Source organism: Procambarus clarkii, chromosome 6 (assembly GCF_040958095.1).
Source record: "Procambarus clarkii isolate CNS0578487 chromosome 6, FALCON_Pclarkii_2.0, whole genome shotgun sequence".
Classification (NCBI taxonomy): Eukaryota; Metazoa; Arthropoda; class Malacostraca; order Decapoda; family Cambaridae; genus Procambarus; species Procambarus clarkii.
Window position 1 is genome coordinate 31,458,146 of NC_091155.1, and position 16,138 is coordinate 31,474,283.

At 51.8% G+C, this 16,138-nt stretch overlaps 1 protein-coding gene across 1 annotated transcript in view; it reads left to right on the forward strand.

The window, feature by feature from the left end:
* Positions 1–12,670: 12,670 nt before the first annotated feature.
* The window catches only part of LOC123753739 (cell surface glycoprotein 1-like), a 42,666-nt gene continuing 39,198 nt past the window's right edge, over positions 12,671–16,138 (forward strand). The window contains exon 1 of the mRNA XM_045735703.2: positions 12,671–14,955. Within this exon, the coding sequence (XP_045591659.2) occupies positions 12,671–14,955 (2,285 nt within the window). The remainder of the gene's footprint in view (positions 14,956–16,138) is intronic.

A 16,138-nucleotide genomic window follows, 5' to 3' on the forward strand; every position in this document is an offset into this window, starting at 1 on the left:
GACCTGCTAGGCAGTAATACACCTGGCCTACCCTCTGACCTGCTAGGCAGTAATACACCTGGCCTACCCTCTGACCTGCTAGGCAGTAATACACCTGGCCTACCCTCTGACCTGCTAGGCAGTAATACACCTGGCCTACCCTCTGACCTGCTAGGCAGTAATACACCTGGCCTACCCTCTGACCTGCTAGCCAGTAATACACCTGGCCTACCCTCTGACCTGCTAGCCAGTAATACACCTGGCCTACCCTCTGACCTGCTAGCCAGTAATACACCTGGCCTACCCTCTGGCCTGCTAGCCAGTAATACACCTGGCCTACCCTCTGGCCTGCTAGCCAGTAATACACCTGGCCTACCCTCTGACCTGCTAGCCAGTAATACACCTGGCCTACCCTCTGGCCTGCTAGCCAGTAATACACCTGGCCTACCCTCTGGCCTGCTAGCCAGTAATACACCTGGCCTACCCTCTGACCTGCTAGCCAGTAATACACCTGGCCTACCCTCTGGCCTGCTAGCCAGTAATACACCTGGCCTACCCTCTGGCCTGCTAGCCAGTAATACACCTGGCCTACCCTCTGACCTGCTAGCCAGTAATACACCTGGCCTACCCTCTGGCCTGCTAGCCAGTAATACACCTGGCCTACCCTCTGGCCTGCTAGCCAGTAATACACCTGGCCTACCCTCTGACCTGCTAGCCAGTAATACACCTGGCCTACCCTCTGGCCTGCTAGCCAGTAATACACCTGGCCTACCCTCTGGCCTGCTAGCCAGTAATACACCTGGCCTACCCTCTGACCTGCTAGCCAGTAATACACCTGGCCTACCCTCTGGCCTGCTAGCCAGTAATACACCTGGCCTACCCTCTGGCCTGCTAGCCAGTAATACACCTGGCCTACCCTCTGGCCTGCTAGCCAGTAATACACCTGGCCTACCCTCTGGCCTGCTAGCCAGTAATACACCTGGCCTACCCTCTGGCCTGCTAGCCAGTAATACACCTGGCCTACCCTCTGGCCTGCTAGCCAGTAATACACCTGGCCTACCCTCTGACCTGCTAGCCAGTAATACACCTGGCCTACCCTCTGACCTGCTAGCCAGTAATACACCTGGCCTACCCTCTGGCCTGCTAGCCAGTAATACACCTGGCCTACCCTCTGACCTGCTAGCCAGTAATACACCTGGCCTACCCTCTGACCTGCTAGCCAGTAATACACCTGGCCTACCCTCTGGCCTGCTAGCCAGTAATACACCTGGCCTACCCTCTGACCTGCTAGCCAGTAATACACCTGGCCTACCCTCTGACCTGCTAGCCAGTAATACACCTGGCCTACCCTCTGACCTGCTAGCCAGTAATACACCTGGCCTACCCTCTGACCTGCTAGCCAGTAATACACCTGGCCTACCCTCTGACCTGCTAGCCAGTAATACACCTGGCCTACCCTCTGACCTGCTAGCCAGTAATACACCTGGCCTACCCTCTGACCTGCTAGCCAGTAATACACCTGGCCTACCCTCTGACCTGCTAGCCAGTAATACACCTGGCCTACCCTCTGACCTGCTAGCCAGTAATACACCTGGCCTACCCTCTGACCTGCTAGCCAGTAATACACCTGGCCTACCCTCTGGCCTGCTAGCCAGTAATACACCTGGCCTACCCTCTGGCCTGCTAGCCAGTAATACACCTGGCCTACCCTCTGGCCTGCTAGCCAGTAATACACCTGGCCTACCCTCTGGCCTGCTAGCCAGTAATACACCTGGCCTACCCTCTGACCTGCTAGCCAGTAATACACCTGGCCTACCCTCTGGCCTGCTAGCCAGTAATACACCTGGCCTACCCTCTGGCCTGCTAGCCAGTAATACACCTGGCCTACCCTCTGGCCTGCTAGCCAGTAATACACCTGGCCTACCCTCTGACCTGCTAGCCAGTAATACACCTGGCCTACCCTCTGACCTGCTAGCCAGTAATACACCTGGCCTACCCTCTGGCCTGCTAGCCAGTAATACACCTGGCCTATCCTCTGGCCTGCTAGCCAGTAATACACCTGGCCTACCCTCTGACCTGCTAGCCAGTAATACACCTGGCCTACCCTCTGACCTGCTAGCCAGTAATACACCTGGCCTACCCTCTGACCTGCTAGCCAGTAATACACCTGGCCTACCCTCTGGCCTGCTAGCCAGTAATACACCTGGCCTACCCTCTGACCTGCTAGCCAGTAATACACCTGGCCTACCCTCTGGCCTGCTAGCCAGTAATACACCTGGCCTACCCTCTGACCTGCTAGCCAGTAATACACCTGGCCTACCCTCTGACCTGCTAGCCAGTAATACACCTGGCCTACCCTCTGGCCTGCTAGCCAGTAATACACCTGGCCTATCCTCTGGCCTGCTAGCCAGTAATACACCTGGCCTACCCTCTGACCTGCTAGCCAGTAATACACCTGGCCTACCCTCTGACCTGCTAGCCAGTAATACACCTGGCCTACCCTCTGGCCTGCTAGCCAGTAATACACCTGGCCTACCCTCTGACCTGCTAGCCAGTAATACACCTGGCCTACCCTCTGACCAGATTTGAAATTTGCAGCAAACTTTTGCATAATCTTTCCCAGTTCCGTCAGGCGCCGTCCAGAAAGGGGCCTGGCGGCTGAGTGGGATAGTGCTCGGGATTCATAGTCCTAAGGTTCCAGGTTCGATCCCCGGCGGAGGCTGAAACAAATGGGCAGAGTTTCTTTCACCCTGATCCGCCTGTTCACCTAACAGTAAATAGGTACCTGGGAGTTAGACAGCTGTTAGGGCTGCTTCCTGGGGATGTGTAACAAAAAGGAGGCCTGGTCGAGGACCGGGCCGCGGGGACGCTAAGCCCCAAAATCATCAAGATAACCTCAAGATAATCCGTATGTGATAGATGATAGACAAAGTATACCAAATAGTTTCCAAATAAATGTATGTTTAGACTTTGTATTATTTTCTTTAAAAATACAACTGACACACTGAGGTTGCTTGTGACATTGAGGCTCCGGGTTGCACAAATAAATATTGTATTGCTTTCATTCAGTTGGAGAGCAAAGTCTTCAAGAGACAGGAGACACGACACCAGCTGAAATTTCAAAGTCTTCTGCAATATCATTAATCCAACGAGACTCCGTTGCATCACTGAGATGGACGCGAGTGATCTTCTCCCAGACTTTTCATCATGAATTGTACTCACTAAATCCACAGTAGCTGGAAGAACAAGTTTTTCATCGTAGGTATATGACACTTTCTCTTTAGCTATACGATAAGCAGCTAGACAGGATGCCAGCGGCTCTTCATCGTCAACAGTGCTCTGATTTACCAAACATTTTCCCGACAGATCCACTCGGATCTGTCAGATCCAGTGGATCAGATCCACTTTCTTCTCTGACAATTTCTTTCTTCTCCACAGGTTTTTCAATGAGGTCTACAAGCTTTGACTCAAGCCGCCTTTTTAATTTTGATGGTTTCAAGCTTTTATTTGCTAGAACTTTACTGAAAATAACACTACGTTTTATAAGTATTTTTATTTTTATTTTTCATTTCCAAACTTAAAGCCACACACAAAAAATTCATCACTATATTGCCCATATCAATTCATCACTCTATAATCATAACTATATTATCCATAACTTTTTCTTCTTGGTAGAGGGTTCGCGAGAGGACGCAGACCATACCCGTCACATTTTCCTCTGAAGGCCTGTCAGCCGGACCAAACACTCGGGTCTAATAGGAGATAAATTACCGACTCCCAATGGCCTGAAAGAACCAGTATAAAAAAGCTATGTTATTGGTAGTACAAAGCGTCCACCAGACTGTGCGACACAGTGGTTGCCAGGATCTGGTTGGGTTGCCATTACCTGTGGCAGGTGGCTACCGTTACCTGTGGCTGGTGGCTACCGTTGCCCGTGGCAGGTGGCTACCGTTACCTGTGGCAGGTGGCTACAGGTGACGGATCTCCCAATCCTGAGCACTTCAGGGGCAAACTCTGTGAGCAGGAACTGCGGCATGATCTCATACACTACATCACCGAATGTCCAGTTATCAGACCTTTCAGACCAGTCGGCATGAGGCACCTGGAGCTTTGCAATTTATTCACCCGTGTTCTTGAAGATATCCTCATAATGCTCCCAGAGTCTGTCAGCGCAGACTACTGATCACATGCCTCTGTATGACTAACCATCCTGTGTGATGGGATTTTTTTAGCATCATGTAGCTAGCTTTTTGACACGCTGTACTCCCCTTCATATAGTCTAGGGCAGCTGCACAAATGCAGATGTAACTAAATGTGTTAATAAAAATAAACACTTGCGACCAGTAATGGATTGGAACATGTACTTTGAAGAACCCTGTACTGAGTGACGCACTCGGGCTGGTATAGTGACGGGTGACGCACTCGGGCTGGTATAGTGACGGGTGACGCACTCGGGCTGGTATAGTGACGGGTGACGCACTCAGGCTGGTATAGTGACGGGTGACGCACTCAGGCTGGTATAGTGACGGGTGACGCACTCGGGCTGGTATAGTGACGGGTGATGCACTCAGGCTGGTATAGTGACGGGTGACGCACTCGGGCTGGTATAGTGACGGGTGACGCACTCAGGCTGGTATAGTGACGGGTGACGCACTCGGGCTTGTATAGTGACGGGTGACGCACTCAGGGTGGTATAGTGACGGGTGACGCACTCGGGCTGGTATAGTGACGGGTGACGCACTCAGGCTGGTATAGTGACGGGTGACGCACTCAGGCTGGTATAGTGCCGGGTGACGCACTCAGGCTGGTATAGTGCCGGGTGACGCACTCGGGCTGGTATAGTGACGGGTGACGCACTCGGGCTGGTATAGTGACGGGTGACGCACTCGGGCTGGTATAGTGACGGGTGACGCACTCTGGCTGGTATAGTGCCGGGTGACGCACTAGGTGACGCACCGGGGGGACGCACTGAGGCTTGTGAGGGCGGTGAGCAGATAAAGGAAATGTTTACAAACTTAACGCATCAAATGTCACCTCTTTTGCCGCCCGTGGCGCCACCCCTCACCCCCCCCTCTCTCCCCTCTCACTCCCCCAACACGAGACTTACACCAGAAATGTAGATTTAACGAAGGAAAATCCTCCTTGAGAAACTATATGGAATTCTACAACAAGATAAGACATTAAACAGACATATGGTCGGACGCCACATTCCTCGACTGCCAGAAAGCATTCGATACTGACCAAGAGAAGAAACTCTTACTGAGGCTAGAGAAGTATTCTACGAGGGTAGAATACCATCAGTGGTGCAGACCAAACTGGGCCAGGTCAGCGGAGCCTTCAGCAACCTAACAAAGTGTACATGCAGCCTATATGAAACTTTTGAGTATGTAGCCCTGGCATGGAACTCCAACCCGAACAAAGACAAAACTAGAAGTGATCCATACCTGTACATACAGAACAAGGCTCGATTCGGAGCTGAGGAGCCTGAGATGTAAGGACATGCATAGTTCGGACCTGGGAACAGTGGGTCGGGGAAACGAGACATACAGATGAGTCCCTGAGGGGTGAGAACTGTTCAGTAGTGAGTATAGTGAATCCAGACCCGTCTTGTAGTTATCTTGAGATGATTTCGGGGCTTAGCGTCCCCGCGGCCCCGTCTTCGTCCAGGCCTCCTTTTTTGTTACACATCCCCAGGAAGCAGCCCGTAGCAGCTGTCTAACTCCCAGGTACCTATTTACTGCCAATAGGTACCTAGGTACCTATTACCTATAGATACCAATTTAATGCTATTCACTAGTCAACTCATGAATGAGTTGACTAGTGAATACTTCCGGTGTCTGCACTACGGGTGGGGAAGTCAAATATAAATGTTAAGTTGATAGTTAAGTTTTGTATTCATCTAACTGCACTTGTTCTGATACCTTACAGGCGTGCTTGCTCAAGCAGGCGCAGTTCTTCCAGACAACACACTGATCAATCTTGCCACTTTGAACTACTATATTTTCCTCCTGTAATTCGTGCAGAATTCAGTATTCACCTAGTTATATTTGCGGGGGTTGAGCTTTGCTCTTTCGGCCCGCCACTCAACTGTCAATTAACTGTTTACTAACTACTATTTTTTCTCCTCCACACCACACACACCCCAGGAAGCAGCTCGTGACAGCTGACTAACTCCCAGGTACCTATTTACTGATAGGTAACAGGGGCATTCACGGTGAAAGAAACTTTGCCCATTTGTTTCTGCCTGATGCGGGAATCGAACCCGCACCACAGAATTAGGAGCCCTGCACGCTATCCACCAGGCTACCAGGTCCCTATAAGTGATTTCAGTGTAAGTGCTTTTAGTGTTTTCTTTGGCGCACCATAGTAGTGGAATGTTAAGAGCAACAGGTTTCAGTTCCTTGATCCGGTTTTAAGGGTAGAAAGACTTAGTTCTAACCGCAGATTTCTAATTTGGTAGTTATTGGTACTTCAAGAATCATACTCCACTGTGTGCACTAGAGCCTTTCATATAATTTGAGAAGAGCCCCCACAAGAGCCCCTACAAGAGCTCCCATACAAGAGCTCTTCAAGAGTGGTGCGGCACAGGTCGTTGGAAAGCGAACTATCAGGATAAAGCGCCAAGTCACTACGGCTATGTAGCACTGGGAAAGGATCAGGATAAGGAGTTAGGATGGAACGAGGGGAAGGAATGACCACGTTGGAGCCAACATATGTTGGGCACATCATATTAATGACCATAATAGAAGCCCTGTGACAGTTCCAGGACACTGCAGCCTTCAGAGCTCAGAGACGACCTTCACGTGCTTCAGTGGTATGATGAAGTTTCCCTTCCTGGCCCTTCTTACAGCCGATGGTGTCCACCAAAAGTACAAACTTCAGAGTGAAATCCAAAAATTTCATTGGTAAATTGTTGTATCTTAAAATTAGAAAATTCAGTAGATTATTTACGACAAAGATGTAAAATTAACATATCATGTAATCTTTATTTTAGTATAATAATCATCACTATTTTTATTCGTAAACTTTACTCGTTAGTAATTTGCTTGCCCCGCTCCTGTGCCACGTAAGTTACGGGCTCACCATAGCCCGTGCTACTTGGAACTTGTTCCAAGTAGCTGAATCTATAACAACAACAACAAGTAATTTCTAAAACTCATAACAGTTGTGGGTGGAGAGAGCCGGAGGAACCTGCAGTTTGCACCTGTGATGATGTACTCATACTGATCAACACATTTAACATTATCATCAATGTTCAAGTCTTTGTCTGTTCTCCTCTTGTGATGATTTATTTCTGGGGAGAGATGAACCCAGTGTGTACATTTCCTTCAGAGATGTTTTATGGGAGTGCTTCATCTTTACAAGGGTGGAGGCTGGTATTGGGACGTCTTTACAAGGGTGGAGGCTGGTATTAGGACGTCTTTACAAGGGTGGGGGCTGGTATTAGGACATCTTTACAAGGGTGGGGGCTGGTATTAGGACGTCTTTACAAGGGTGGGGCTGGTATTAGGACGTCTTTACAAGGGTGGGGGCTGGTATTAGGACGTCTTTACAAGGGTGGAGGCTGGTATTAGGACGTCTTTACAAGGGTGGGGGCTGGTATTAGGACGTCTTTACAAGGGTGGGGGCTGGTATTAGGACGTCTTTACAAGGGTGGAGGCTGGTATTAGGACGTCTTTACAAGGGTGGGGGCTGGTATTAGGACATCTTTACAAGGGTGGGGGCTGGTATTAGGACGTCTTTACAAGGGTGGGGCTGGTATTAGGACGTCTTTACAAGGGTGGGGGCTGGTATTAGGACGTCTTTACAAGGGCGGAGGCTGGTATTAGGACGTCTTTACAAGGGTGGGGGCTGGTATTAGGACGTCTTTACAAGGGTGGGGGCTGGTATTGGGACGTCTTTACAAGGGTGGGGGCTGGTATTAGGACGTCTTTACAAGGGTGGAGGCTGGTATTAGGACGTCTTTACAAGGGTGGGGGCTGGTATTAGGACATCTTTACAAGGGTGGGGGCTGGTATTAGGACGTCTTTACAAGGGTGGGGCTGGTATTAGGACGTCTTTACAAGGGTGGGGGCTGGTATTAGGACGTCTTTACAAGGGTGGAGGCTGGTATTAGGACGTCTTTACAAGGGAGGGGCTGGTATTAGGACGTCTTTACAAGGGTGGAGGCTGGTATTAGGACGTCTTTACAAGGGTGGAGGCTGGTATTAGGACGTCTTTACAAGGGTGGAGGCTGGTATTAGGACGTCTTTACAAGGGTGGAGGCTGGTATTGGGACGTCTTTACAAGGGTGGGGGCTGGTATTAGGACGTCTTTACAAGGGTGGAGGCTGGTATTAGGACGTCTTTACAAGGGTGGGGGCTGGTATTAGGACGTCTTTACAAGAGTGGAGGCTGGTATTAGGACGTCTTTACAAGGGTGGGGGCTGGTATTAGGACGTCTTTATAAGGGTGGGGGCTGGTATCATGACGTCTTTACAAGGGTGGGGGCTGGTATCATGACGTCTTTACAAGGGTGGGGGCTGGTATCATGACGTCTTTACAAGGGTGGGGGCTGGTATCTGGACGTCTTTACAAGGGTGGGGGCTGGTATCTGGACGTCTTTACAAGGGTGGGGGCTGGTATCAGGACATCTTTACAAGGGTGGGAGCTGGTATCTGGACGTCTTTACAAGGGTGGGGGCTGGTATCAGGACATCTTTACAAGGGTGGGGCTGGTATCTGGACGTCTTTACAAGGGTGGGGGCTGGTATCAGGACATCTTTACAAGGGTGGGGCTGGTATCTGGACGTCTTTACAAGGGTGGGGGCTGGTATCAGGACATCTTTATAAGGGTGGGGGGTTGGTATCTGGACGTCTTTACAAGGGTGGAGGCTGGTATGAGGACATCTTTACAAGGGTGGGGGCTGGTATCATGACGTCTTTACAAGGGTGGGGGCTGGTATCATGACGTCTTTACAAGGGTGGGGGCTGGTATCATGACGTCTTTACAAGGGTGGGGGCTGGTATCATGACGTAATTACAAGGGTGGGGGCTGGTATCATGACGTCTTTACAAGGGTGGAGGCTGGTATCAGGACATCTATACAAGGGTGGATGGCTGGTATCATGACGTCTTTACAAGGGCGGGGGCTGGTATCTGGACTGCTTTACAAGGGTAGGGGCTGGTATCTGGACTTCTTTACAACGGTGGGGGCTGGTATCAGGACATCTTTACAAGGGTGGAGGCTGGTATCAGGACATCTTTACAAGGGTGGGGGGCTGGTATCAGGACATCTTGACAAGGGTGGGGGGCTGGTATCAGGACGTCTTTACAAGGGTGGAGGGCTGGTATCAGGACATCTTTACAATGGTGGGGGGCTGATATCAGGACATCTTTACAAGGGTGGGGGCTGGTATCTGAACGTCTTTACAAGAGTGGGGGCTGGTATCAGGACGTCTTTACAAGGGTGGGGGCTGGTATCAGGACATCTTTACAAGGGTGGGGGGCTGGTATCAGGACATCTTTACAAGGGTGGGGGCTGATATCAAGACGTCTTTACAAGGGTGGGGGCTGGTATCAGGACGTCTTTACAAGGGTGGGGGCTGGTATCAGGACATCTTTACAAGGGTGGGGGGCTGGTATCAGGACATCTTTACAAGGGTGGGGGCTGATATCAAGACGTCTTTACAAGGGTGGGGGCTGGTATCAGGACGTCTTTACAAGGGTGATGGGGGGGGGGCTGGCATCAGGACATCTTTACAAGGGTGGGGGCTGGTATGTAGGCGTCTTTACAAGGGTGGGGCCGGTTTCTGGACGTCTTTACAAGGGTGGGGGCTGGTATCAGGACGTCTTTACAAGGGTGGGGGGCTGGTATCTAGACGTCTTTACAAGGGTGGGGGGCTGGTATCTAGACGTCTTTACAAGGGTGGGGGGGCTGGTATATGGACGTCTTTACAATTGTGGGGGGCTGGTATCAGGACGTCTTTACAAGGGTGGGGGGCTGGTATCTGGACGTCTTTACAAGGGTGGGGGGCTGGTATCTGGACGTCTTTACAAGGGTGGGGGGGCTGGTATATGGACGTCTTTACAATTGTGGGGGGCTGGTATCAGGACGTCTTTACAAGGGTGGGGGGCTGGTATCTGGACGCCTTTACAAGGGTGGGGGGGGCTGGTATCAAGACGTCTTTACAAGGGTGGGGGGGCTGGTATCTGGACGCCTTTACAAGGGTGGGGGGGCTGGTATCAAGACGTCTTTACAAGGGTGGGGGGGCTGGTATCAAGACGTCTTTACAAGGGTGGGGGCTGGTATCAGGACGTCTTTACAAGGGTGGGGGGGCTGGTATCAAGACGTCTTTACAAGGGTGGGGGCTGGTATCAGGACGTCTTTACAAGGGTGGGGGGGCTGGTATCAAGACGTCTTTACAAGGGTGGGGGCTGGTATCTGGACGTCTTTACAAGGGTGGGGGCTGGTATCAGGACGCCTTTACAAGGGTGGGGGCTGGTATCAAGACGTCTTTACAAGGGTGGGGGCTGATATCTGGACGTCTTTACAAGGGTGGGGGCTGATATCTGGACGTCTTTACAAGGGTGGGGGCTGGTATCTGGACGTCTTTCCAAGGGAGGGGGGGGTATCAGGACATCTTTACAAGGGGGGGGTATCAGGACATCTTTACAAGGGGGGGGTATCAGGACATCTTTACAAGGGGGGGGGGGTATCAGGACATCTTTACAAGAGGGGGGGGCCATCAATACTTCCCTTCACCTGTCCCCTCACAACACCACCTTCCTCTTCCTACCTCCTCCCTACACCTTCCATCCCCCAGTACTTCCCTCTCCCTCCTTCCCAAAGTGGGCCGCTAATCCCACTCCCCCTTGGGATCTTCACTCGGTCTTTCCCCTTTGTGTCTTCAGCCCTTTGATCCTCTTCCGTCACTTCTCTGCCTCTCCCCTCACTGTCCCTCGCTTCCCCCTTCTCAAGCCTACCTTTCCCTCCCCTCACAAGTCTCTCTCGCACCTTAAACACTTTCTACCTTTCACTCCCTTTCTCTCATTCCTCCCCCCCCCACCTCACTAGGGCACCTCCCTCTGGGTACGGTAGACTGTGGACAGTTGAAAGGACGGGAGGATGTGGGGGCCACTCCACCTGTGGTGTGTCACTCCCCACCAGGAAGTGACACACCGGGGAGTGACACGCCGGGGAGTGACACGCCGGGGAGTGACACGCCGGGGAGTGACACGCCGGGGAGTGACACGCCGGGGAGTGACACGCCGGGGAGTGACACGCCGGGGAGTGACACACCAGGGGGAATGACACACCAGGGGAATGACACACCAGGGGGAATGACACACCAGGGGGAATGACACACCAGGGGGAATGACACACCAGGGGGAATGACACACCAGGGGGAATGACACACCAGGGGGAATGACACACCAGGGGGAATGACACACCAGGGGGAATGACACACCAGGGGACTGACACACCAGGGGAATGACACACCAGGGGAATGACACACCAGGGGAATGACACACCAGGGGAGTGACACACCAAGGGAATGACACACCAGGGGGAATGACACACCAGGGGAGTGACACATCCGGAGAATGACACATCCGGAGAATGACACATCCGGAGAATGACACCCCAGGGGAATGACACACCAGGGGGAATGACACACCAGGGGGAATGACACACCAGGGGGAATGACACACCAGGGGGAATGACACACCAGGGGAATGACACACCAGGGGGAATGACACACCAGGGGGAATGACACACCAGGGGGAATGACACACCAGGGGACTGACACACCAGGGGAATGACACACCAGGGGAATGACACACCAGGGGAATGACACACCAAGGGAATGACACACCAGGGGGAATGACACACCAGGGGAGTGACACATCCGGAGAATGACACATCCGGAGAATGACACACCAGGGGAATGACACACCAGGGGGAATGACACACCAGGGGAGTGACACATCCGGAGAATAACACACCAGGGGAATGACACACCAGGGGAATCACACACCAGGGAGTGACACACCAGGGGACTGACACACCAGGGGGAATGACACACCAGGGGAATGACACATCCGGAGAATGACACATCCGGAGAATGACACACCAGGGGAATGACACACCAGGGGGAATGACACACCAGGGGAGTGACACATCCGGAGAATAACACACCAGGGGAATGACACACCAGGGGGAATGACACACCAGGGGGAATGACACACCAGGGGAATGACACACCAGGGGGAATGACACACCAGGGGGAATGACACACCAGGGGGAATGACACACCAGGGGGAATGACACACCAGGGGAATGACACACCAGGGGACTGACACACCAGGGGGAATGACACCAGGGGGAATGACACACGTCAGGGGAAGAGTTAGGGAAGTAGAGGGGAGGGGGGGGAGGTCGTATAACAAACCCTCCATATATTTTCTATTTATATCATAGGGCACAACCGAACTTCTCGCTTAACACGACGTATTTTGACGTAAAGATGCCCAACGTCACAGTCAGCGGCTCGCAAACTTGACGTAACGTCCCCCGTTTTCTATTCGTGGGTCCTCTGTTAGGTTAGGTTCGGGCAATTTAGTACATCAGTTTAATGACGTTGGGAACACTGTAGAGGACGGAATGCCCCCTAGTGTAGAGCTCCTACTCAACACTACAAAAGTGAGGGAATGGACTTACCGACCGGACTTACCAGAGTAAGTCCGGTCGGTAAGACTTGTAGTCTTCCGGATTTAGAGTTTAAGGAGGAAGATGGACCAATAGAGCCGTCAGGGGAAGATGTACCAACAGAGCCGTCAGGGGAAGATGGACCAACAGAGCCGTCAGAGGAAGATGGACCAACAGAGCCGTCAGGGGAAGATGGACCAACAGAGCCGTCAGGGGAAGATGTACCAACAGAGCCGTCAGGGGAAGATGTACCAACAGAGCCGTCAGGGGAAGATGTACCAACAGAGCCGTCAGGGGAAGATGTACCAACAGAGCCGTCAGGGGAAGATGTACCAACAGAGCCGTCAGGGGAAGATGTACCAACAGAGCCGTCAGGGGAAGATGTACCAACAGAGCCGACAGGGGAAGATGTACCAACAGAGCCGTCAGAGGAAGATGTACCAACAGAGCCGTCAGAGGAAGATGTACCAACAGAGCCGTCAGGGGAAGATGTACCAACAGAGCCGTCAGGGGAAGATGTACCAATAGAGCCGTCAGAGGAAGATGTACCAACAGAGCCGTCAGGGGAAGATGTACCAACAGAGCCGTCAGGGGAAGATGTACCAACAGAGCCGTCAGGGAAAGATGGACCAACAGAGCCGTCAGGGGAAGATGTACCAATAGAGCCGTCAGGGGAAGATGTACCAATAGAGCCGTCAGGGGAAGATGTACCAACAGAGCCGTCAGGGGAAGATGTACCAACAGAGCCGTCAGAGGAAGATGCACCAACAGAGCCGTCAGGGGAAGATGTACCAACAGAGCCGTCAGGGGAAGATGTACCAACAGAGCCGTCAGGGGAAGATGTACCAACAGAGCCGTCAGGGGAAGATGTACCAACAGAGCCGTCAGGGGAAGATGTACCAACAGAGCCGTCAGGGGAAGATGGACCAACAGAGCCGTCAGGGGAAGATGTACCAACAGAGCCGTCAGGGGAAGATGGACCAACAGAGCCGTCAGGGGAAGATGGACCAACAGAGCCGTCAGGGGAAGATGTACCAACAGAGCCGTCAGGGGAAGATGTACCAACAGAGCCGTCAGGGGAAGATGTACCAACAGAGCCGTCAGGGGAAGATGTACCAACAGAGCCGTCAGAGGAAGATGGACCAACAGAGCCGTCAGGGGAAGATGGACCAACAGAGCCGTCAGAGGAAGATGGACCAACAGAGCCGTCAGAGGAAGATGGACCAACAGAGCCGTCAGGGGAAGATGTACCAACAGAGCCGTCAGGGGAAGATGTACCAACAGAGCCGTCAGGGGAAGATGGACCAACAGAGCCGTCAGGGGAAGATGTACCAACAGAGCCGTCAGGGGAAGATGGACCAACAGAGCCGTCAGGGGAAGATGGACCAACAGAGCCGTCAGGGGAAGATGTACCAACAGAGCCGTCAGGGGAAGATGTACCAACAGAGCCGTCAGGGGAAGATGTACCAACAGAGCCGTCAGGGGAAGATGTACCAACAGAGCCGTCAGAGGAAGATGGACCAACAGAGCCGTCAGGGGAAGATGGACCAACAGAGCCGTCAGAGGAAGATGTACCAACAGAGCCGTCAGGGGAAGATGTACCAACAGAGCCGTCAGGGGAAGATGGACCAACAGAGCCGTCAGAGGAAGATGTACCAACAGAGCCGTCAGGGGAAGATGGACCAACAGAGCCGTCAGAGGAAGATGGACCAACAGAGCCGTCAGGGGAAGATGGACCAACAGAGCCGTCAGAGGAAGATGTACCAATAGAGCCGTCAGGGGAAGATGGACCAACAGAGCCGTCAGGGGAAGATGTACCAATAGAGCCGTCAGGGGAAGATGGACCAACAGAGCCGTCAGGGGAAGATGTACCAATAGAGCCGTCAGGGGAAGATGTACCAACAGAGCCGTCAGAGGAAGATGGACCAACAGAGCCGTCAGGGGAAGATGGACCAACAGAGCCGTCAGGGGAAGATGGACCAATAGAGCCGTCAGGGGAAGATGGACCAACAGAGCCGTCAGGGGAAGATGGACCAACAGAGCCGTCAGGGGAAGATGTACCAATAGAGCCGTCAGGGGAAGATGGACCAACAGAGCCGTCAGGGGAAGATGGACCAACAGAGCCGTCAGGGGAAGATGTACCAATAGAGCCGTCAGAGGAAGATGGACCAACAGAGCCGTCAGAGGAAGATGGACCAACAGAGCCGTCAGGGGAAGATGGACCAACAGAGCCGTCAGAGGAAGATGGACCAACAGAGCCGTCAGGGGAAGATGGACCAACAGAGCCGTCAGAGGAAGATGGACCAACAGAGCCGACAGCGAAATACATAGTTATAAGAAATTTAGTTTTTTTGTATATGTATAAAATTAAATCCTTAGCTAAGCCTCTCTTAGGCCTACGTGACGGGACCAAACCTGCCCAGCCAAATGCACATGTGGTTCCCCACATATGGGGAATCACATGTGGGGAACCACATGTGAGGAACCACATGCGGGTTAACTGGTGCACCAGAATTATAGAACCAGATTTCCTCAATAAATATTTACTGTCCTTACACACATATATAATTTGTAATCATCAAAGTCTTCAGAGCAATGTACTGTACAGGAAGACTGTGTATATAATCCACGGGATCTGATGATACACGTGGAATGTTTATATTAACACATGTGGGTGTGTGTGGCAAAAGTAAATATTTGACTATGGAAAATGTTGGCTAATATGTTTAGGTTATAATCCATACTTTGTAAGGAAACTAACATATTGTGAAATTTCTCATTTATAAATATGTTGAATTGTTATATAAAGTCTTTTTTTCCCTCATTGCCCACACCTGCCCCTCACCAGTCTCCTCCCTCACTGCCCACACCTGCCCCTCCCCGTCTCCTCCCTCACTGCCCACACCTGCCCCGCCCCGTCTCCTATGTAACTACATGTGAACTTAGTTTTAAACCTGTCCTACAATTCTAACATTTGGTACTATTTGTGATCATATAAATAACATCAGGTAACTCGTGGTGCGGCCCCAGGCCAGACCACATTGATCATAGAAGCGAGTGGTGGTGTCTTGATGTACCTTGACAAAGGAGTTAGTTGAGGCAACTAGCTCACTACAGCTCATGTGGAAGTATGCAGTGAATGTGGTCACACTCGGCTGATCAAATGTGTACACCATGCTGACGACAGCTGGTGTGTGTGTGTGTGTGTGTGTGTGTGTGTGTGTGTGTGTGTGTGTGTGTGTGTGTGTGTGTGTGTGTGTGTGTGTGTGTGTGTGTGTGTGTTACCATTTCCTGACGAGGTGAGCGCAGTCGTTCGGTCCACAAGTGGGTGCGTGTATCATCTCCCAGTTAACACCAAACTACCTTAAATTCCCCACAATAGCTACAGAGCCGTCTAAAGAACATTCATCTATAGAGCCGCAACATGTAAACACAGGAACACTCATAAATAGAGTCATCTACAAACAATG